Raw genomic sequence first — 24537 nt, 5'->3', positions numbered from 1 at the left:
AAGCAACCAAAAACTCGGCGCATTTAGGTTTTCATTTGTGTTTGGGGTCAGCAGCCTTTTTAGCAATCTTTAGGTGTGGGCTTCTCTATAGAACTTCAATACTGCAATTTAAATAATGAACTAGTACAGTGTATCAGCACAAATGTCCATGTAGAACACATGCCGTTATAAACACACTATTTAAATTTAGACCACATACAACATATCACTTTTACTGGCAAAGACACTACAGTCCTAGTGCAGCAAGAAAAAAAAAACTGTGGAGGAAGGGAGCAATATCTTGGAGCGTATTCATGAGATCCCCTGCCAAGTAACAACTCCAGACTGTTTATTTCCAAGGCGTACCAATTGCAAGGTATTGTACTGCCAAAAAATGAAGTGAAAAGGGACGCAGTGCAAAGCATTGTTTAAAGTTAGGGAATTCCTGGGGAGTTTAAGGAGAGAGAGGTTACCTGGGGATAGACCCCATCACCAGACCATGACTCACCAAGGTCTAACAGCAGTGCCAAATATACAGCTGTCTTGTATGGGGGTTTTGGCTTTGCAACCAATAAACTTTTATTCATAGATAAGGTTTCTATACTTTTTTTTACTTTCCATTTTACTTGTACATGATATATACCCGCAACCTGCCCTGTGTATGAATGTTCACTCTGCTTTTCCAGCTTTGTGCAGTATTTTACATTTCAACCCAGCCTGCTGGGCTCCCTGGCTCCCTTCTGTGGTCTTCTGGTCCACAGTGTATACACTTTTGGATGGGAAGGATCATGTGTGTCACTGCTACCAACGACTGGCCTCAGCAGTGACATGTCACCAAGCGTCAAGTGACCCAGCAGCGACATACTGCTTGGGGACACATCACCACTGGGGCTAATCGTTGGCTACAGCAGTGCAAGTGACCCCTTCCATCCAAAAGTTTACAGGACAGGAACCTTTAGACTACAGAAGTGAGCCAGGGACCTGGAACAAACCATCAGGGGGCGCTAGTGAGCATGCTTTTTTCAACAGGTACAAAACACTGGGCTTGAAATTTGAAAGACTGCACAATGTTGGAAGGTGATGGTGCATGGACATTTAGGACTTCTCCTCAGAATACTTGGTAAACGTATGGTCATTAGGGTCCGACCGCAGGGTGGGTTCCAAGTTCTCATTGTGAATGGAGAGGTAATGAGACCCGCGCTATTTCACTGCTATGGGACTGATGGAGATGGCCTAGCGATGTACTTGACAGTCCCAAAGAAGTGTATAAAGTGGTGGTCACGTAGGAGTACAACTTCTCCAATCACATAGGGTCTCTGGAAGCTCCGTTCCTATAATCAAATCATTTGGACCCGCAGTAATCATATACTCATCGCCTGGGCTGTGGATAGTGGATAAGTTGTTGTGATGGGAATGCTCCCCAGTATTACTCATTGGTGGCAGTGGCCACAGGGTCCCCTCTCCCCTGCTCCTCCGATCGGAGCCCCAGCAGTGTAAGCCTGGGGCTCCGATCGGTTACCATGGCAGCCAGGACGCTATTGAAGCCCTGGCTGCCATGTTCAGCTCCTTGCTGCTGTGTGCACTATGCACAGAGCAGCAGGGACAGTGTGAGATCCTATTCACCCTGATAGAGCTCTATCAGGGGGAATAGGACAAGGGTTCTAGTCCCTAAGGGGGGTAAAAGTTAGTAAAAAAAAAAATACACATTAACAATAAACAAAAAAAATACACATTAACAATAAACATATTAATTTTCAGCAGATTTGTGTAGGAATTTTTTTTTTTTTTCAAAAATGAAAATTCCCAGAATATCGGTATAAATTATCGGCTATCGGCCTGAAAGTTCACAAATTATCGGTATCGGTATCGGCCCTAAAAAATCAATATCGGTCGAACCCTAATATACAGTATACAGTAATTACATAGATAAAATTGGGCTGGGCATAACATTTTCAATAGATGGTTCAGCAAAAAACGGAACGGAAACGGAAGACATACGGATGCATTTCCGTATGTGTTCCGTTTTTTTTGCGGACACATTGACTTGAATGGAGCCACGGAACGTGATTTGCGGGCAATGATAGGACATGTTCTATGTTAAAACGGAACGGAAAAACGGAAATACGGAAACGGAATGCATACGGAGTACATTCCGTTTTTTTTGCAGAACCATTGAAATGAATGGTTCCGTATACGGACCGTATACGGAACGCAAAAAACGGCCAGTAAACGGGAAAAAAAAACGGCCGTGTGCAGGAGGCCTAAAGAGGACTTGAAATTAGGAATCCGCCTCGTTCATTATTCGGCTCATCAGCCAAGCAGCGTAGTATTTTGTGGACCTGTCCCCACATTATGCTACTCTCAAACAGGAGGACATAGTTTCAGGACAGATGCAATTTAATACAATTATTAGTCCGGAAAGACGTTTATTTGCCTTAACGCTGTAAGTATTTTTGGTGACAGATAGGTGACCAGAAGATACAGTTTTCCTAACAAGCCTGACAAGAAATGTACAATCTAATTGACTTAACAGATTTGTAGTTATTTCAGGAAAAGATTGGTACAATCCGCTGCTCTACCAGTAACACATCTGTAAGGGACGTGCCTGGTCTCGACACCACCTGAGGGGAGCCCCCAGTCCTATGTATGAAGCACTTCACCTAGGGTGCAGATGGGGTACACTGCAATGAATTGCCATTTATGATGCTTAAAGGCTATGTACACCTTCGGGGGCAATTTTTTTTTTTTTTATGTTTGCATTTTACTCATTTTTGGCTAAAAATCTTTTTTTAATTAGCCTTTATTAGAAATATTGAGCTGTTCTGTTGCAAAGGGTTAACTGTTTTTCTAAGGCCTCTTGCATACGACTGTATGGCTTTTTCAGTATTTTGCGGTCCGCAAAAAACGGATCCGAAAAAAATACGAATGACGTCCGTGTGCATTCCGTTTTTTGCGGAACGGAACAGTTGGCCCCTGATAGAATAGTACGATCCTTGTCCGTTACGCAGACAATAATAGGACATGATCTATCTTTGAATGGAACGGAAAAACGGAAACAGAAGACATATGGAGTACCTTCCGTTTTTTGAGGATCCATTGAAAGGAATGGTTCCGTATACAGAACGCAAAAAACGGAAGGTAAACGGAAAAAAAATAAAAAATTTGTGTGCAAGAGGACTAATTGTGTGACTGGTACTTTCACTTTGTGCAGTCATCTAATAAACCTTATCTCTAAACTACTGAGAGGTCAAACACTTATTTAAGCTACATTCTTATCAGTAAGGGTACTTTCACACTAGCGTTAGAAGAATCCGGCAGACAGTTCCGTTGCCAGAACTGCCTGCCGGATCTAGAAATCTGTATTCAAACGTATATCTTTTTTTTTTCCGGATCCAGTAGACTTATGCATTGAAATATCGGATCCGTCATTCCGGTATTATCTAGAATAATAGATCTGGTATTAAATATTTTCAAAGCTAGAAAGAACTGTGCATGCGCAGACCGGAAAACCGGATCCGGCATTAATACATATCACTTAGGCTACTTTCACACTAGCGTTCGGAGCGGATCCGTCTGATGTTTCATCAGACGGATCCGCTCCGATAATGCAGACGTTCGCATCCGTTCAGAACGGATGCGTCTGCATTAAAACTTAGAAAATTTTCTAAGTGTGAAAGTTGTCTGAGCGGATCCGTTCAGACTTTACATTGAAAGTCAATGGGGGCGGATCCGCTTGAAGATTGAGCCATATTGTGTCATCTTCAAGCGGATCCGTCCCCATTGACTTACATTGTAAGTGTGGACGGATCCGCTCGCCTCCGCACGGCCAGGCGGACACCCGAACGCTGCAAGCAGCGTTCAGGTGTCCGCTCACTGAGCGGAGCGGAGGCTGAGCGCTGGCAGGCGGATGCATTCTCAGTGGATCCGCCTCCACTGAGAATGCATTGGGGCCAGACGGATGCGTTCGGGCCGCTCGTGAGCCCCTTCAAACGATGCGCACGAGCGGACACCCGAACGCTAGTGTGAAAGTAGCATTAGTGCGGTGGTGTTCCGGTATTTTGTCCGGAAAAAACACCGTACAAGGGACAGAGCAGAAGACATCCTGATGCATACGGAACGGATTGCTTTCCATTCAGAATGCATTAGGACAAAATAGAAGCGTTTTTTTCCGGTATTGAGACCCTTTACCGGATTTCAATACCGGAAAAGAATAACGCTAGTGTGAAAATACCCTAAGCTATAATGAGTGTTTATAAGGTCAGAAAGCAGTAATAAAGAGAAAATCCACAGGCTGTGGACCAAATGCCCCCAAAAGGTGTACATAGCCTTTAACCCCTTAAGGACTGTAGTATTTTTAATATTTTAGTTCACCTTAAAATATTATGTATGTTCTTAGTGCTGCTGCAAGTCGACCCATAGAGTAAAATGAACTGGTTATTTCTATCAAATGGTAGACAGCAAAAAAAAAAAAAAAAGGCAGAATTGCAGGTATTTTTTTTATTGCGCAAAAGTACTACAATGTAAAATAAAATAGTGGGTGACGCCATTGCAGCTGCCCCCGCGCCTAATGAGGCCTAATACTTATTTTGCTCAGTGGTGCTCCTCACAAAACTGGTTTCCAGGACATTTACATACTGTAGCACTGTAAGCAGTTTTGCTGGGTTAAAACTTCTGACAGAATCTCTTTAAATCTTATGGCCACCAAGGGAAGATTTTCCACAGTCAAATTTGCAGCTGCTTTTACTGCAGATTTACCACAGATTTTATTACATGACACGGAGGCTCCTATTGCTATCTCTCTCTTTACTGAACAACCAATAGCAGCAAAGAAAAAACCAAAGCAAGTAGTCATGGTGACAAGACCCTCCCACATAAGAACCCTATAATAGTCCTGCTTAGCATATATTCCTCCTCTTTCTTTGCTGCTGACCCTCAAGAAAAGTACTCACTATGATTCTTATTTTTTCAGTGGTATTGAGAGTTCTCCTATAACATAATTGTTACACTTTGGCTTGGGGGTCTTTTGCCCCTCTTGCCTCCATTTATATAGAGCCGTTTTTTGCTTCTGTGTATTCTGTTCTTCCTTTTCAGGTTTTTGCCCCCTTATTTCCCCTGGTGTTTTTTTTACAACTTACTGTTTGCGGCATTTAGGTGTTGCTGTGGCCCCTCTAGCTCTTCTCTCCCTCTGCGTGCGTTCGGCGGCCGAGGTCTCGCGCGATTTCGGCCGCCATTTCCTTCTTCTCCCTTCTGTAGCGAGATCTTCATTCCCGCTCCTCTCAGCGCCGCTGTGCGAAATCTCGCAAGATTTCGGGCGCTTCTTCAAACGGCTCCAGCGTTTCTCCTAGTACCTGTCCGGTGCCTGGCTGTGCCATTATTTCCTCCGGTTCCGGTACTATACTTCTCGCTCCTATATACTCCTGTGGCCACACTTCAGATTCTATTTAGTATACTCTAATTTAGTATCTGTCCTAGTCAACTGTCTTATACACTGCTCAAAAAAATAAAGGGAACACTTAAACAACACAATGTAACTCCAAGTCAATCACACTTCTGTGAAATCAAACTGTCCACTTAGGAAGCAACAGAGGGACAATCAATTTCACATGCTGTTGTGCAAATGGGATAGACAACAGGTGGAAATTATAGGCAATTAGCAAGACACCCCCAATAAAGGAGTGGTTCTGCAGGTGCTGACCACAGACCACTTCTCAGTTCCTATGCTTCCTGGCTGATGTTTTGGTCACTTTTGAATGCTGGCGGTGCTTTCACTCTAGTGGTAGCATGAGACGGAGTCTACAACCCACACAAGTGGCTCAGGTAGTGCAGCTTATCCAGGATGGCACATCAATGCGAGGTGTGGCAAGAAGGTTTGCTGTGTCTGTCAGCCTAGTGTCCAGAGCATGGAGGCGCTACCAGGAGACAGGCCAGTACATCAGGAAACGTGGAGGAGGCCGTAGGAGGGCAACAACCCAGCAGCAGGACCGCTACGTCTGCCTTTGTGCAAGGAGGAACAGGAGGAGCACTGCCAGAGCCCTGCAAAATGACCTCCAGCAGGCCAAATGTGCATGTGTCTGCTCAAACGGTCAGAAACAGACTCCATGAGGGTGATATGAGGGCCCGACGTCCACAGGTGGGGGTTGTGCTTACAGCCCAACACCGTGCAGGACGTTTGGCATTTGCCAGAGAACACCAAGTTTGGCAAATTCGCCACTGGCGCCCTGTGCTCTTCACAGATGAAAGCAGGTTCACACTGAGCACATGTGACAGATGTGACAGAGTCTGGAGACGCCGTGGAGAACGTTCTGCTGCCTGCAACATCCTCCAGCATGACCGGTTTGGCATTGGGTCAGTATTAGTGTGGGGTGGCATTTCTTTGGAGGGCCGCACAGCCCTCCATGTGCTCGCCAGAGGTAGCCTGATGAGATCCTCAGACCCCTTGTGAGACCATATGCTGGTGCGGTTGGCCCTGGGTTCCTCCTAATGCAAGACAATGCTAGACCTCATGTGGCTGGAGTGTGTCAGCAGTTCCTGCAAGACGAAGGCATTGATGCTATGGACTGGCCCACCCGTTCCCCAGACCTGAATCCAATTGAGCACATCTGGGACATCATGTCTCGCTCTATCCACCAACATCATGTTGCACCACAGACTGTCCAGGAGTTGGCAGATGCTTTAGTCCAGGTCTGGGAGGAGATCCCTCAGGAGACTGTCCGCCACCTCATCAGGAGCATGCACAGGTGTTGTAGGGAGGTCCTACAGGCACGTGGAGGCCACACACACTACTGAGCCTCATTTTGATTTGTTTTAAGGACATTACATCAAAGTTGGATCAGCCTGTAGTGTGTTTTTCCACTTTAATTTTGAGTGTGACTCCAAATCCAGACCTCCATGGGTTAAAAAATTTGATTTCCATTTTTTAATTTGTGTGTGATTTTGTTGTCAGCACATTCATCTATGTAAAGAACAAAGTATTTCAGAAAAATATTTAATTAATTCAGATCTAGGATGTGTTATTTTTGTGTTCCCTTTATTTTTTTGAGCAGTGTATATTACCTACTCAAGTGCTTCCAGACACCATCATGTCTGATAACGGCCTCCCCATAGAGCATCCTACCTCTGAGGACATGGAAGTGACCCCTCATACCCAGGTGTCAAACACCACTGCCAGTGAGACACAGGCCCTGGCAATTTAACGCTCTGTAGCGGTTGCTATCCAAGCTGCCATGGGCTCCATGTCTACTGTCATTTCTCAGTCCATCTCTGAGGCCCTTATGGCACATCCATCTTCCTCTAAGCCCTCTAGCCGCCCAAGACCGCTGAGCTCAGGGGCAGCTAACACTGAACCACCATCCTCCAGAACCAATAAGACAGGTGTGATTCTTTCCACCCAGGAGAGCGCGCTGCATTCGCGCAAGAGAGCCTATGCCGCCAGGCAGAAAAGGCGAGGCCATGGAAATGCGCCAGAGCGCAATATGATAAAGGGTCAGAGTCAGAACTCGGATCTGAAGAGGAGGCGCGCAGTCTAGATCGGTGGATAGCTCAGAGCAGGAGGACCTGGAACTATTAGAAGTGAGCCCTCCTGAGCCATCTTCGGTCCCTGCCACCCCCCCTAACACCTCTACTAAAGTCCCTTCGGAACCTCTAACTACTATACTGGATCCCTCTGGAGAGCCACTTTTCGACCCGGATGCACTCCACCATCCGAGGTCTGCGGAGTGGCTTCCATCGGATCACATTTCTAAATACCTTGAATCCAGGATACGCCAGCCCCTTAGCAAGGAGGCTAGGAACAAAATGAGGGCTGAATGCCCTAGGCCTATCATCCCAAACAAAGTCTGTGAGACGCCTATAGTGGATCCCAAAATGATCCAATTTTTGGCCAAGTCGGACTAGAACCCCCGTAAGGGTCTAGAATCAGCCCTGAAGGCCTGTCAGGATAAATTACTTGACGTCCTCGGCCCCCTGACTAAGATATTTGAGATGGCTGAATCTGCCAGAACCCAGAACACCCAGGTAGACCAGGAGGAACTCCGGGGATGGGTCCAGCGTGCCCTGTGCATTACGGGCAACGCAAATACCTCTCTCTCTATTGAGAGGCGGAAAGCGATATTGTTCAAGATTAAACGTAAACTTTCTAACCTGGCCTTAACTGAGTCAGGCAAGGAGGCCCAGGGCCTTCTTTTCGGAGACTCTTTCATCAAAGATTTGTCCCGCTTCGTAGGTGCCTTCACCGCACTAGATAAAGCACAATAGTCTATGAGACATGTTTTTCAGGGACGGGTCTCCACCAGGGCCGTCCAGACCCGTGGTTCGGGTCGAGGCTCAGTCTCATTCAGAAACTCCAACCAGGAGACCCGTTAACCTCCCGCCTTCTTCCCCACCCCCGGTTCTTCATGGCGACCCCGAGGAGCCAGAGGATTCTCCATTATCTTCTTCAACTGTTTGGGTAGGGGGCAGACTCCGTCTCTTTTCCCACGCCTGGTCAGCCATCACTGCAGACCCTTGGATTCTCTCTACCGTACAGGGGTTTCATATAGAACTGGTGTGTTCCCCTATCCACATTCCACCTGCTTATCCCATTGTCCTTCCCGCCCCAAAACAACTTCTCTTGCGCAGAGAACTGAAGGCTCTTTTTCTGAAAGGCGCGATAGAACCGGCCCCAGCTCCTGCCCACTGCATCATCAGCAACATGTTTCTAGTGGCCAAAAAAAGGAGGCCAGATGCGTCCAGTGATCAACCTTCGGCCACTGAACACCTTTGTCTGCTATCACCACTTCAAAATGGAGGGCATTCACCTTCTCAAAGACATGCTCCTCCACGGAGATTGGATGGTCAAGCTAGACCTAAAAGATGCCTATCTAACAGTGCCAGTCTCCGAGACATCCAGAAATCTGCTGTGTTTCCATTGGAACAAAGAGGTATGGCGGTTCACTTGTCTACCCTTCGGCCTCTCTTCAGCTCCTTGGTGCTTCACCAAGTTGCTGCGCCCGGTCGTAGCCTGCCTCCGCAGCCGCGGAGTTCGTCTGATTGTTTATCTAGACGATATTCTCCTCATGGCCCAGGACCGTGCTATCCTGCGTACACATTTGATCTGGACAATGGACCTGCTGTCACACCTAGGTTTTCTTCTCAATCTAGAGAAATCATGCCTTACCCCGGCCCAATCCATGGAATTTTTAGGCTTCACGATCAACTCTTCAACAGAGACGCTCAGCCTTCCACCGTCCAAGATCCGTGCTATCCGCAAGGAACTCCGCCACACGCTGGCCCTTCCAGAAGTTTCCTTACGTCTCCTGGCCCGCATCATAGGCCTCCTCTCCTCCTCGATCCAGGCAGTCTTCCCTGCACCTCTTCACTACCGTGCCATGCAGCGCCTCAAGATAGCCCACCTTCGCGTGGGGGTATCATACGCGGACTCGATCACCTTGGACGAGGAGACCAGAGAAGAACTAGCATGGTGGATCCGCAACCTGGAAGTTTGGAATGGAAAAGCCATTTTCAGCCTGCGCCCGGATTTCACGATAGAATCGGAAGCGAGTCTGCTGGGATGGGGCACTAATTGCGACGGAGTTACCACCGGGGGTCGCTGGTCCGTGGAGGAGTCCAGCCCCCATATCAACGCCCTGGAGCTACTCGCGGGATCTTTTGCGGTTCGCAGCTTCGCGAACAGGCTCACCAGCACCTGCATCAGACTCCGGATGGACAACATCTCCGCGGTGCGTTATGTCAACGCCATAGGAGGCACGCACTCGACTGCGTTATCCCACCTGGCAGAGGATTTTTGGACCTTTTGTCTGGCCAGGGATATCACTGTCATTGCGGAATATCTGCCTGGCCTTCACAATGCTCACGCGGACTGGAGTTTGCGTTTTCTGTCCGATTCCAGCGACTGGAGATTGGACACGATGGTCTTCTCATCCATATCCTTCGGGTGGGGGCCATTCTGTTTAGATCTCTTCGCATCCCGGCTGAACACCCAGCTTCCCAGGTTCTTCAGCTGGCGCCCGGACCCAGATGCGGAAGCCATCGACGCCTTTCTGCAGAACTGGTCCGGCCGCCTCTTGTATGCCTTCCCTCCATTTGCTCTGATCCATCGAGTATTGGCTCAAGTCTGCCAACAGCGAGCCGAGCTGGTCCTAGTAGTCCTGTTCTGGACCACCCAGTCATGGTTCCCACAGTTTCTGGAGTGTCTGATCCAGGCCCCTCTTCTCCTCCCAGTTTTCTCAGACCTCCTATTAGATCCGTCAGGACTTCAACATCCTCTCGTCTTAGAAGGAACCCTCCAACTCCTAGCTTGCAGGAGCTTATCGGGCAGCCTGGAGATCTTGGGCTGATTGGTGCCTGGCTAGACACGTGGATCCCGTTTCAGCACCTGTGACTGAGATCCTTCAATTTCTCACATCGCTTTTTAATGCTGGAAGGGCATATCGTACCATCAATGTGTTTCGTTCAGCCATTTCTGCCTCTCACCAAGGTTTTGACGGCTGTCCTGCGGGACAACACCCTTTGGTTTGCTGCCTTCTTAGGGGCTCTCGTCTTTCTCGTCCCCCCAGACCTCGTTTCTAGTCTACGTGGGATGTCTCTTCTGTACTATCCTTGTTCTCTTCTTGGCCGTCTAACGCGGACCTTTCCTTGCGTCAACTTTCGACTAAGTTGGTTACCTTATTCTGTTTAATTTCTTGTAAGAGAGTTTCAGATGTCCGGGCCTTAGACCACGATGCCCGTTCCTTCACCCCGGACGGTTTTGTCTTCAATATCACACGTCGTACTAAGACAAACATTCGGTCTGTGTTGTATCCCACTTTCCCGGATGTTCCTGCCCTATGCCCAGTCGCCTGTCTGAGGGAGTACGAATGTCGTACTGTTTCACATCGCGTTTCTACATGTCCACAGCTGTTTCTGTCATACCGCCGTCCTTTTCATCCTGTCACCAGCGTCACTCTGGCGCGTTGGGTGAAGTGGATTATGTCTTTGGCAGGTGTGAACACTCCAGTTTTCACGGCGCATTCCATGAGAGGGGCTTCCGCAACTTCCATAGCAGTCGCAGGCGCCAGATTAGAGGACATTATGAGGCTGGCGGATTGGTCACGAGTTTCTACGTTTCGTGAGTTTTATTTTTGTCCTCCCGTTCATATATTTTCTTCTGTGGTAAGTCAGCTTTGAACTCGCAATAGGAGCCTCCGTGTCATGTAATAAAATTGAATGATTTTCCTAGTTTATGACGTAAAGTCATGATTTTATTAAAGACACGGAGGCGAGTATTGCCCCTCCCCTTTTATCCCCCCCCCCTTGGGTTCTGTTTATGGTGGATTTATTTCCTTATTTGATATTCTCTGTATCTATGGCGTATTTATAGTTTGATGTCTGTTTATAGACTTTGCAAGACTGGTACTTTTTTCCCGATTCCCTTGCAGTATCGATTACCTGTTTTTTTTCCGCGTTTCCTTTTTAGGATGAAGATTTCCAGCAGATTTGACCTGACATCTGTGGTTGTTTTTATTCTTCTCCAGCTCTGTTTTTTCGGTTAAAAGGTTCATGTTCAGTGTTGGTTGGAGATTAGTTGCCAGACGTTCGACGTTACAGAAGAGTCATCGTCAAAGAAAGAGGAGGAATATATGCTAAGCTGGACTATTATAGGATTCTTATGTGGGAGGGTCTTGTCACCATGACTACTTGTTTTGTTTTTTTCTTTGCTGCTATTGGTTGTTCAGTAAAGAGAGAGATAGCAATACTCGCCTCCGTGTCTTTAATAAAATCATGACTTTACGTCATAAACTAGGAAAATCATTCAATTTCACTCTATTCTTTGCAAAGGGTGAAATCCATGGTGTATATCTGCAGCTTACCAGGTCACTGGGTTTTTGTAAAATTTTGATACGTCATAGAGACATATCAAAAAAGCTGAGACCCCTAAAGATCCCTGGAACGAGTAGGGAGAAGCACTCGCATATCGCACTCTCTCAATGCAGAGGATGGAATCAAGATGGGCCCATAGACCTTCTATTAAGAGCATCTCCAGCAGTGAGGAGAGAGACCATGATATGTGAGCTCTTCTCTCTCTTCGTTTTAAGGATCAGCACACAGACTTCACCGATCAAAACTTTTGACATGTCTCTATGACAAAAACTCAGTGATCCTTTAAACTGACATATTGAAGACTTAAAATCTGCACCGCAAGTCAATTTCCGCACTATGTGGATGAGATTTAGTTCACTGCGCACTTTATTATTGAGGCCAATGTATAACTGTGTGCAGTGACTGCAGGCAACGTGTTAGCTTTGAAATCTATGTCTATGCAGGGGACTTGGAGCTCTATGTTAGAAAAATAATTTATGCAATAAAGACATACTAAAATATTAAAGGGGCTCTCTGGGATTTTGATATTGATGGCCTATCCTCAGGATCGGTCATCAATATCAGATTGGAGGGGTCCGAATTCCGCTGCCCAGCCAATCAGCTGTACGAAGAGGCTTCGGCACTCCATGAGCACTTAGGCCTCTTCCTAAGACATATGATGCCATGTTCATCGGTCACATGGCCTAGGTGCAGCTGGGTCCTATTCAAGTGAATGGAGCCGAGCTGCAATAACAAGCACAGACGCTATACAACGGACAGCGCTGTGAGATGGCTGTGGCGCTCACTGGAGCTTCAATGTTTGACAGCTTCCTCAAACAGCTGATTGGCGGGATGCCAAAAGTCAGACCCCCCTGTCGATCTCACATTGATGATCTATCCTAAGGATAAGCCAACAATATGAAAATCATAGGTCAGATCTCTGATGTATCTGGAGAGCGGGGAGCGAGAGGTACCGGTCAGATCTCTGATGTATCTGGAGAGCGGGGAGCGAGAGGTACCGGTCAGATCTCTGATGTATCTGGAGAGCGGGGAGCGAGAGGTACCGGTCAGATCTCTGATGTATTTGGAGAGCGGGGAGCGAGAGGTACCGGTCAGATCGCTGATGTATTTGGAGAGGGGGGAGCGAGAGGTACCGGTCAGATCTCTGTTGTATTTGGAGAGGGGGGAGCGAGAGGTACAGGTCAGATCTCTGATGTATTTGGAGAGGGGGGAGCGAGAGGTACCGGTCAGATCTCTGATGTATTTGGCGAGGGGGGAGCGAGAGGTACCGGTCAGATCTCTGATGTATTTGGCGAGGGGGGAGTGAGAGGTACCGGTCAGATCTCTGATGTATTTGGCCATCCTCAGGAGCAGCATTTTGTATACAAGATTGGCAGTCAAGCCATCATATTTATGCCATTTCTGTATTGTTCAGGAAAAAGGGGGATATGGACTTCATATGTCACAAGGGAGTAATGAGTAGGATCTGAAGCCCACCGATGCTCTTTCCATTCCACATATTCATCTCAATGGAGACAGACTTTACAAGCAGGGCCAGCTGTATGAAATCCAGAGGCCGGACAACCACCAATACCCCTGACTAACGGACAGGTCAGATATACACTGCCTGTCCAAAAAAAAAAAGTTACCACCTGGATTTAACTAAGCGAATAGTTATGAGCCTCCTATTGGATAATTACTGTATGGGTGATTAACTTTCAGCTGCCAATGTTATTTAACCTCAACTGGTGCAATGAGTTGCTTCTCATTTCATGTCGAAAGACACAAACAACCATGTCGAAAGACACATCTCGTGGTCGTGGAAAAGATGTTAGTCTGTTTGAGAAGGGTCAAATCACTGGCATGCATCAAGCAGAGAAAACATCTAAGGAGATTGCAGAACCTACTAAAATTGGGTTAAGAACTGTCCAACGCATTATTGAAAACTGGAAGGATAGTGGGGACCCATCGTATTCGAGGAAGAAATGTGAAGATAAACAACAGTAGAACTCAGGGCTATGTTTAATAGTGAAAGTAAGGGCATTTCCACGCGCACAATGCGAAGGGAACTCGAGGGATTGGGACTGAACAGCTGTGTAGCCGTAAGAAAAACACTAATCAGTGAGGCAAACCAGAAGAAAAAAAGGCTTCAATTTGCTAGGGAGCATAAAGATTGGACTCTGGAGCATTGGAAGAAGGTGATGTGGTCCAGATTTACCCTGTTCCAGAGTGATGGGCGCATCAGGGTAAGAAGAGAGGCAGATGAAGTGATGCACCCATCATGCCTAGTGCCTACTGTACAAGCCTGTGGGGGCAGTGCTATGATCTGGGGTTGCTGCAGTTGGTCAGGTCTAGGTTCATCAACAGTATGTGCTCCAATAATGAGGTCTGCTGACTACCTGAACATTCTGAATGACCAGGTTATTCCATCAATGGATTTGTTCTTCCCTGATGGCACAGGCATATTCCAAGATGACAATGCCAGGATTCATCGGGCTCAAATTGTTAAAGAGTGGTTCGGGGAGCATGAGACATAATTTTCACACATGGATTGGCCACCACAGTGTCCAGACCTTAACCCCATTGAGAATCTTTTTTATTTTATTTTTATTTTTTTGGTGGCGACTTTTTTTTTTGGGACAGGCAGTGTATGTCCGCTCCTTTAATACTAGCAGTCTCTGAAGATGCAGCACTCGACCACCACAGCTTCTTCTCTAGTACCCTCTGGAGCAGTACATACATGGGAAGAACACATGATTTAAACTAAGTTCTTTCAATGTGGCAAGAAAGAGAAATGTCCAAACTGGCTCTCTGGGTAAGGAGTGGACGTGTAGATGATGGTCAGTGGAAAGTCAGATAACATTCCTTCCAGAAGAAACAGTGGAAGTAACTATTACATGTATATAAATGATAGGATAGAATGAGAAAAGTGCCGAAATGAAAACCCAGGTGTTCACATAAAACAACGTACAATCTGTCCGCGTCGAGCAGAAGAAATCCACTAAGCTCACTTATTACTTTTCTTATTCAAAAATTCGAATGAAGACCGGACAATCTGAGACACACATAAAAGCAACATGCACACGACCGTATGTGTTTTGCGGATCCGCAAAAAAAAAAAAAGGATGACATCCGTATGCCATCCGTTTTTTTGGGCAGATCCATTGTAACAGGATAGGACATGTTCTATTTTTTTTTTTTTTGCGGTGCTACGGAACAGACATCCTGATGCGGACAGCACACGGTGCGGACCTATTGAAATGAATGGGTCCGCATCCTATCCGCAAAAAAAACAGAACAGACATGGAAACAAACAACGTTCGTGTGCATGTAGCCTTATTCACCCGTCAGTGTTCGGTCAGTGATTTTGACCCACTCCTGGTTTTGGCTCACAATCACAGGTGGAAATCTTTCCATTATACCTTATGTCTGTGTAGGATCCACTCCTGGTTTTGGCTCACAATCACTGATGGAAATTACTGATCAAACACTGATGTGTGAATAAGGCCTAAGAAGAAGTGTCAGTGTTCCTTCTACCAACCAATCAAATCACTTCTTTTATTTCCAAACCTGTTGTGGAAGAATAAAAGCTGGAATCAGATTGGCTGCTATAGGAACCTATTTCTACATCATCAGAAAATGGCCTATTGTATAAATCACATTTTCATGTTAAACTTTTTTTTTTTTTTTTTTATTCCTTTGTCAGTCAAAAAATGTACATAATACTGCAATTTTCACACTGGCCACTAGGGCTAATATTGGGTCACGATTGCCGTCTCTGTACAGGTAACTTTTCAGTAGCTATTATCACCACAGGCAGAATTACAAAGACAAGTAACACCTCCATACGGATAACACAGAATCCACTATGCACAATAGGGGCTATTACATCTTATCTACTCCCTCCTGACCTCTAAGCAGCTCACAGAGCATGCCAACAAAACTCTCCCATAGAAGTCAATGGGGCCCATTCCTGTCCATTGCGTCTATGGCCCAAGTAGCTGCTCTCAAAAGACAGGAAGTCCTAACGTATTTTAGGCCTAGTGGCCAGTGTGAAAACTGCAGGATTATATACAATTTCTTTCATATAGAAAGTGACATAAGGGGGGGGGGGGATTTAAACTATATATATAAAAAATAAATAAAAAATTAAGTTAATTTTCAAATTATACATTCCCTTTAAGAAGGACTCACCTTTCATTTTGACTGTAGGGGAGTTGGGCCCTGCTGACTGTTTGCGCCATCCTCTCCAATTCTGGCAGAGACTTTCCGCCTCCGAGATAAAAGAGCATAAGGAGTCCTCTTCAAACCGATCCGAGTCCTCAAAAGAAAACCTCTCGCCGTCCTCCCACTCTGCAAACATGAGTTCCATTACATCCAATGGTCAAAGCTGGAAGAGACTTGCGGAGGTTATGGTGCAAATGGGTGAGAGAAAAAAAAAGATGAAAAATTCACTGTCATAAAAATATATCTATATATCGGATCGCAAGTCCTTTGTTTGACGGAACTTTCCTTTAAGAACCAGTCTCCATATTCTAAGATGAAATAGAAATTCTCTTATAAAAATCCAAGTGTCTGCCCTTTACATCACCTCTCCCAAGGAGGTGTATTGGACTCTTGTGCTTTTCTTAATCCCCAGACCGTTAGACATACACTGTGCTCAACCTACTCTGTCAATTTATAAAAAGAAATATATATATAAATCACCCAGCGACACATCACTAACATTCGGCAGACAAAAAAACGAGGGTGAAGACGGGTATAAGACGTGGCCCGGAGTCCGCAGGGTTATAGCCCAGGGGCTGCATTGTTTTACTCATACAAGTGCTAGAAATGGGACACTAACGGTAGCTCCAACTTCCGGCCCCTACTTCCTAAAGGATAATATTTACACTGAGCAGAGAAGGACAACTAAGGAGCAACTGGTTTCCTTTTCCCAAAACAAAGGGACATTTTACATCTTGGTACAAAAATGGAGCTGCTGAGATCCAGAAGTTGCTCCTGCCAAGGAGTTATTGCTTCTTCCAAGGTTCCCCTCCTCCAGGATAGCTGGGAGCAGGGGAGAAGTCTTCTTCTAGGTCCTGTCCTGCTTCTGGGGAGATGGATCCTCCAGAAATGAGCTGTCAGAGCAGATGCAGGCTGCTGTCACAGGCAGAGCTCGGTGCCCTCTCTGGGGAGCCTTCCCCTGTCTTCTCTTTGTTCTCCTCACTTTCCTTTGTTTCCTATGCCAGCCTGCCTCTGGTGTCAATAAACAGGGGGATGTAGCAGCAGCAGCAGCCTGGGCTACAGAGGACTATGTCAGGGCCCCCCTGAGGGGATTTATCAGCTCCTCTGACTGAACAAAAGCCCCCCTACTGCTCACCCCTATGCTAGTAGACTGCCCCCGTGTGGCCGGGAGAGGTGGTGCGGGGCCTGCGCGCCTCCCCTCGCTGCTGTAGGCGCACCTTGCTGTATAGTGCTCCTTGTCAGAGGCTTCCTCCATCCACTAAGCATCCCTCCCCCGCCAGCCTGCCTGCCAGACTCGGCTTCCTCTCCCCGGCACCACCTGGGGGACAGCTCGATCAGCTGATCCCGGTTTCCGCCCTGCTGCTTCCGGCTTCCTTCACCAGCGAGAGCGGGTCGTCAGGAAGAACAGGGGAAAGGAAGCGACAGTCTGGGACGCGGGCTGTAGTCCATGGTGCTGGGAGGACTCGCGGGCTTCCCTACAGCAAATGCATATTTCCAACATTAGGGAACAAGCAAAAAATGTCGCATAAACATCTGCTCGTGACAGTGTCCCTGCCACAATAGAAAGCCAACTCGTGGAACAAGATTTTTATTTAGGCAGGGGCTACACTGCGACATATTGTGACATGAAAATTGGAAAACATTGCGTTTAATGATTGGTAGTGTTGAGCGAACCGCGTCTAAAGTTCGGGTTATCGAAGAATCGCGTTATGGATTCCGCTACCACGGACCATAGCGGAATTTAGAATCCATAACGCGATTCTTCGATAACCCGAACTTTAGACGGTTTTTACAGCCAAATGGCAGCTCTAATATGGTCACGTGACAGGAAGTTGCAGACGCACAAATGTTTATGTTCTTTTAGTGCAGATTTCAATGCAAAGGTTGAGATTTGGGGCAAATTCTGGACAAAATTTGAAAGCAACATGGATTGTGGTGCCGAAAGGCACCAAAAAACGCACGAAAATCCACATGGAAAATCTACATAAAGTACACGGTTCTGGGCGTATACTTTAGGGCTACTTTCACATCTGTGTAGTGCTGTCCGGTTTTGATATCTTGTGCAGCTCTTTTGTACCTGATGAAGGGGAGTGATTCCCCGAAACGCGTTGTATTGCTGCATTAAAAGATTCCTTCTTGACCCTGGTGACTGGTAGACGGTAATTCGCGCCGTGGGACGTGTTTTGTTTTCTTGCACTACTATCTTCTTGGGGGCTCCAGGCTTCTCCTTTTGAAGATCCCTCGTGGTCCCGAGGCTGCAGACCGCCATATCCAGACGTCCAGGCTTGTTTGAAAATACCTACAATAGTGTTGTGCCTATATCCGCACAACCACACAAGGTGAGCCTTGCCAATTCTTTTTGTTCACCATTATACACCCACAGAATTACCCTATGGTGCGCCCATCTGTTTCTCTACAGATTTAAAACCAGCCTGCTACATCACGGTTTTGATATCTGGCGCAGGCTCTCAAAAACGCAGCACACCTCTTCAACACTATGAATGGGGACAAAAATGAACAATTTGGAATGGAGTGCACCAGAATGTATTTGGTTCCGGTTTATTGCGTTCCCATGCCGGACTCAAAATTATTGCAAGCAGCGTTTTTGTGTGCGGCATGGGAAACTGAACAAGCCGGATCTGGCACCAAAAACCATGTAAGTCAATGGTGCCGGATCCGGGGGGTTTTTCGGACATGAAAAAAAATGATCCAGCACCCATTGACTTACAATAATTTTAGTGTTGGGTCCGGTTTCTTCATTTTCGATATAATACAGCCGTATCCGTTCTGAACGAGTGCAGTCGGTTGTATTATTAGAACTAAATCGTTTTGAGATCCCCTGACGGATCTCAAAAACGTAGATGTGAAAGTAGCCTAAGGCCTCTTTCACACGAACGATACAGATTCTGTCAGGGTGCGTTGAGTGAGACTCGTACAATTTCGCAAGCAAATTCAGTCAGATTTGTCTGCATTTGCGTTCAGAGTTTTAGTTTTTTCCGTGCGGGTGCAATCATTTTTTATGCATTTTTCACGCGCATGAAAAAAAAAATGAAAGCTTACAGCCATAGCAACCGTCAGTGATAAACACATTGCACCCAGACTGCATCCAGGTTACATCCGGACGCAATGCGTTTTTCACTGAAGCCCCATTCACTTCTATGGGCCAGGGCCGCGTGAAAAATGCTGAATATACAGTTGTGTTCAAAATAATAGCAGTCAGACATCACTAACCTGATCAATCACTGTTTTTGGTAGAAATGATATTTCTACATGTCAAATCATTTACTAGCAGGTGTAGTAGAGTAATAGAAATCCAACAAACCCAACAGTCATGACATGCATGCTGCTGATTCTCTGTAATTCAATCACTTATTGAAAGGGGCATGTTCAAAATAATAGCAGTGTGGAGTTCATTTAGTGAGGTCATTCATTCTTTGAAAAACAGGTGGCAATTATTGCCTTTATTTAAGGAAGGATTACAGAGTACTGGTTACAATGCATTTCTCTCTGAAATTCTGAGGAAAATGGGTCGTTCCAGACATTGTTCAGAAGAACAGCGTACCTTGATTAAAAAGTTGATTGGATAGGGGAAAACATATAAAGAAGTGCAGAAAATGATAGGCTGCTCAGCTAAAATGATCACAAATGCTTTAAAATGGCAACCAAAACCTGAAAGACGTGGAAGACAGCGAAAAACTACCATTGAAATGGATAGAAGAATAGCCAAAATGGCAAGGACTCAGCCAACAATCAGCTCCAGGAAGATCAAAGAAGGTCTAAAGTTACCTGTGAGTACTGTTACAATTAGAACAACGCTAATGGGCACAGACTCATTGAAATGAATGGGTCAGGGTTCAGTGCGGGTGCTATGTGTTCACGTAACACATTGCACCCGTGCAGAAAACTCGCTCATGTGAAAGGGGCGTAAAGCCTCGTTCACATTTCCGTGTCAGTGTCACGTCCATGAAAAAAAGCATGCGTGTTTCATCTGTGAAGCTGTCCTTGAAGGATCTGTGGTTTGTCTGTGTGTCCGTTTTTACCATCCGTGTGTCATCCGTAATTCACTGTTGGTCAGCTGAAAATTTATTTCCAAAGAATCTCCTATTAGTCTTCAGTGAAAAACAGACCCAACACGGATGTGTGTCAGTGAATTTTCATGGACTCATAGACTTCAATAGGCGTGCTTGGTCCACACCACGAATCAAAGTAGTGCATGTCCCGTGATTTTTTTTTTTACTGACCCACAGTCAGTAAAAAAAAAAAACTGAAATCTGAACGGCCACATTTAAATCAAAGGGTACGTGTGCTGTCCGTCAGTGAAAAACGTAAATGTAAACGAGGCCTAAGGCAGGGATCAGCAACTTTCAATGCTCCATCTGCTGTGAAACTACAACTCCCAGCATTCGCACTTGCTCGTCTGTCATTGTAACTCCCTTAGAAGTGAAAGGAGGATTCTGGGAGTTGTACTTCAGAACAGCTGAAGTGCCAGAGGTTGCTGATCCCTGCTTTAAGGCATAACACCCAACATTTGGCATTTCAAGACAGCAGGACGTGGCGTGCAGCGGGAACCTGGCGCTGTCAGAACTGCAGTGGCCGGGATCAGTATTTTTTACAGCATGTGCTGCCCCTGGGACAGCTTTTTTCTTGTGGCTGAATATCCATTTAAATATTAGCATATAAACTATCTAATTAAGGATATTTTACGGTCCAAATTGTACCCAGTAGACGCCTAATATACAGGTAAGAACCAGGCATAGTTTACTAAAGAGCAATTTAGTACGTTTATTAATGCACATTTATTTCCCAGGGACAGTGGGTCTTTGGTCAAAAAGACGGACGCTTGGGATATAGATATGTTCACACGTGACTGAAATGCTACAGATTTTCTGCAGCAGAGAATCTGTAGTGCAGGGATCAGCAACCTTCAGCACTCCAGCTGTTGTGAAACTACAACTCTCAGCATGCTCCTTCCACTTGTGTGGGAGATTAGAGAATAGCCAAGCAAGTGTGATTGAAATCCGCAGCGGGAAAAATGCACCAAATTAGTTTTTTGCTGTGGAAATGCAGCTAATTTGATGCCGCCCATGTCCAGTCCTTTGTCAGGGAGATAAGCCACCGCCATGAGTCTGGCAGCGACTTAGAGCTCATGCACACGTCAGTGATTGTGAGCCAAAACCAGGATTGGAGCCTCCACAGATAGAAGGAATAAGGGAAAGATCTGCATCTGTTCTGCGTTTAGAGCCGCACCTGGTTTTGGCTCAGAATCACTGATGGAAATCACTGACGTGTGAATGAGGCCTTACTCCGTTGTTCCAAGAGGACATATTGACGGACAAATTTAAAGGGGTTCTCCAGGAATTTTGTCTATGTAACATATGGTGCTAACCTGTGGAGGGAAGCTCTTTTACATAGCAATAAAGAAATGAGGGGCACTCCTAATAAGGGAACAAAGAGCGGTAATCAAGATAAAATATTATCCAATTAAAATTTAATGCACATACACACATCACATCCAATTGTCATATAAAAACATTTCATCAATAACAATAAAAAGTAGAAAACCAGGTGGGGTCCTGAAAAAACCTATTACAAATGAACGTTCAAAGGTTCTGGGTTACATAGCACTTACCCTCCTTTGCTCTCCAGATGCTGCCATCTCTGGTGCAAGCTGAGGGCTCTTCCACCCGGGTCCCAACTAGATGTGGCTGCTTTTTTTACTGTTCGGCTGCACTGACCGCCACATTTTTTATGCAGTTTTTTTGCTAAAAAATAATTCATTTTGCTGTTAGTGTACAACGCTCTGAATTACCAGCACGAAAATCCACAAAAGCAAATCTGCAGCATTTCAGTCACATGTGGACACAGCCTTAGTGTATCAGTGTTAGTGAAATCGGACCTTATAGTGTATCTACAGTATAATTGCAGTTTCCCTCCCGTCATCAGTCACGGTCAACTTGCCACCTCATTTACCACACCTCCCAGCTCGACGATACCAACTTAAAGATACCGTCCTGGGCAACCTGTCTCATGTCCTGATGTTAATTATTTCCCATCTGGGTATTTATGGCATATCCACAGGATATGCCATAGAGCAGGGGCGGCCAACCTTACAGACAAAAAGAGGCAAAAAATAAATAAATATGACTACCAGGAGCCACAAGCTATACACTGCGTGCAGAATTATTAGGCAAATGAGTATTTTGACCACATCATCTTCTTTATGCATGTTGTCTTACTCCAAGCTGTATAGGCTCGAAAGCCTACTACCAATTAAGCATATTAGGTGATGTGCATCTCTGTAATGAGAAGGGGTGTGGTCTAATGACATCAACACCCTATATTAGGTGTGCATAATTATTAGGCAACTTCCTTTCCTTTGGCAAAATGGGTCAAAAGAAGGACTTGACAGGCTCAGAAAAGTCAAAAATAGTGAGATATCTTGCAGAGGGATGCAGCACTCTTAAAATTGCAAAGCTTCTGAAGCGTGATCATCGAACAATCAAGCGTTTCATTCAAAATAGTCAACAGGGTCGCAAGAAGCGTGTGGAAAAACCAAGGAGCAAAATAACTGCCCATGAACTGAGAAAAGTCAAGCGTGCAGCTGCCAAGATGCCACTTGCCACCAGTTTGGCCATATTTCAGAGCTGCAACATCACTGGAGTGCCCAAAAGCACAAGGTGTGCAATACTCAGAGACATGGCCAAGGTAAGAAAGGCTGAAAGACGACCACCACTGAACAAGACACACAAGCTGAAACGTCAAGACTGGGCCAAGAAATATCTCAAGACTGATTTTTCTAAGGTTTTATGGACTGATAAAATGAGAGTGAGTCTTGATGGGCCAGATGGATGGGCCCGTGGCTGGATTGGTAAAGGGCAGAGAGCTCCAGTCCGACTCAGACGCCAGCAAGGTGGAGGTGGAGTACTGGTTTGGGCTGGTATCATCAAAGATGAGCTTGTGGGGCCTTTTCGGGTTGAGGATGGAGTCAAGCTCAACTCCCAGTCCTACTGCCAGTTTCTGGAAGACACCTTCTTCAAGCAGTGGTACAGGAAGAAGTCTGCATCCTTCAAGAAAAACATGAATTTCATGCAGGACAATGCTCCATCACACGCGTCCAAGTACTCCACAGCGTGGCTGGCAAGAAAGGGTATAAAAGAAGAAAATTTAATGGCATGGCCTCCTTGTTCACCTGATCTGAACCCCATTGAGAACCTGTGGTCCATCATCAAATGTGAGATTTACAAGGAGGGAAAACAGTACACCTCTCTGAACAGTGTCTGGGAGGCTGTGGTTGCTGCTGCACGCAATGTTGATGGTGAACAGATCAAAACACTGACAGAATCCATGGATGGCAGGCTTTTGAGTGTCCTTGCAAAGAAAGGTGGCTATATTGGTCACTGATTTGTTTTTGTTTTGTTTTTGAATGTCAGAAATGTATATTTGTGAATGTTGAGATGTTATATTGGTTTCACTGGTAAAAATAAATAATTGAAATGGGTATATATTTGTTTTTTGTTAAGTTGCCTAATAATTATGCACAGTAATAGTCACCTGCACACACAGATATCCCCCTAAAATAGCTAAAACTAAAAACAAACTAAAAACTACTTCCAAAAATATTCAGCTTTGATATTAATGAGTTTTTTGGGTTCATTGAGAACATGGTTGTTGTTCAATAATAAAATTAATCCTCAAAAATACAACTTGCCTAATAATTCTGCACTCCCTGTACATTTAGACACTAGTCACCTTATTTTTCGCCCTACAAGATGCACGTAGGTTTTAAAGCGAACCTTTCACCAGGATTTCACTTAATAAACTATTACCAGTACCTTATAGATTATCCTCATTCTGTTTCAATGCATTCTTGTGCCGCTTTCCTGGGATGTATATTGATGAAAAAAACGACTTATAAAGTCCTCGTCTCCAGCTCCTGCAGTCACGCTAGAAGTCAAGGGGGTAGCCCTTCCCTCACTCCAGGCTGTAACTCCCCTGCCCTAACCCCTCCTCTAAGTAGTGTAACTGACACCCGGCTCAGTCGCCGGGACCACGCTTGTACAGGCGGCGCATGCGCTGTCGGACTTAAGCGCGATCCTGTAATTGAATCGCGCATGCGCCGTCCCCGATGCCTTCCTGTCTTCTCTTCCTCACGCGCGATTCAGTTACAGGATCGCACTTGAGTCCGATAGCGCATGCGCCGCCTGTACAAGCGCGGTCCCGGCGACTGAGCCGGGTGTCAGTTACACTACTTAGAGGAGGGGTTAGGGCAGGGGAGTTACAGCCTGGAGTGAGGGAAGGGCTACCCCCTTGACTTCTAGCGTGATTTCAGGAGCTGGAGACGAGGACTTTATAAGTCGTTTTTTTCATGAATATACATCCCAGGAAAGCGGCACAAGAATGCATTGAAACAGAATGAGGATAATCTATAAGGTACTGGTAGTAGTTTATTAAGTGAAATCCTGGTGAAAGGTTCGCTTTAACAAAGAAAAATAAGAG

At 45.8% G+C, this 24537-nt stretch overlaps 1 protein-coding gene across 1 annotated transcript in view; it reads right to left on the bottom strand.

Annotated features, from left to right (window-relative positions):
• Positions 1–17403, bottom strand: part of ZSWIM8 (zinc finger SWIM-type containing 8) — a 134121-nt gene extending 116718 nt beyond the window's left edge. Inside the window, exon 1 of the mRNA XM_040437848.1 lies at positions 16009–17403. Coding sequence (XP_040293782.1) covers positions 16009–16186 — 178 coding nt within the window. The 5' untranslated portion in view covers positions 16187–17403. The remainder of the gene's footprint in view (positions 1–16008) is intronic.
• Between the last annotated feature and the right edge of the window lie 7134 nt (positions 17404–24537).

The sequence above is a fragment of the Bufo bufo genome, chromosome 6, assembly GCF_905171765.1.
Source record: "Bufo bufo chromosome 6, aBufBuf1.1, whole genome shotgun sequence".
Classification (NCBI taxonomy): Eukaryota; Metazoa; Chordata; class Amphibia; order Anura; family Bufonidae; genus Bufo; species Bufo bufo.
This window is presented reverse-complemented; position numbering and strand designations above follow the sequence as displayed.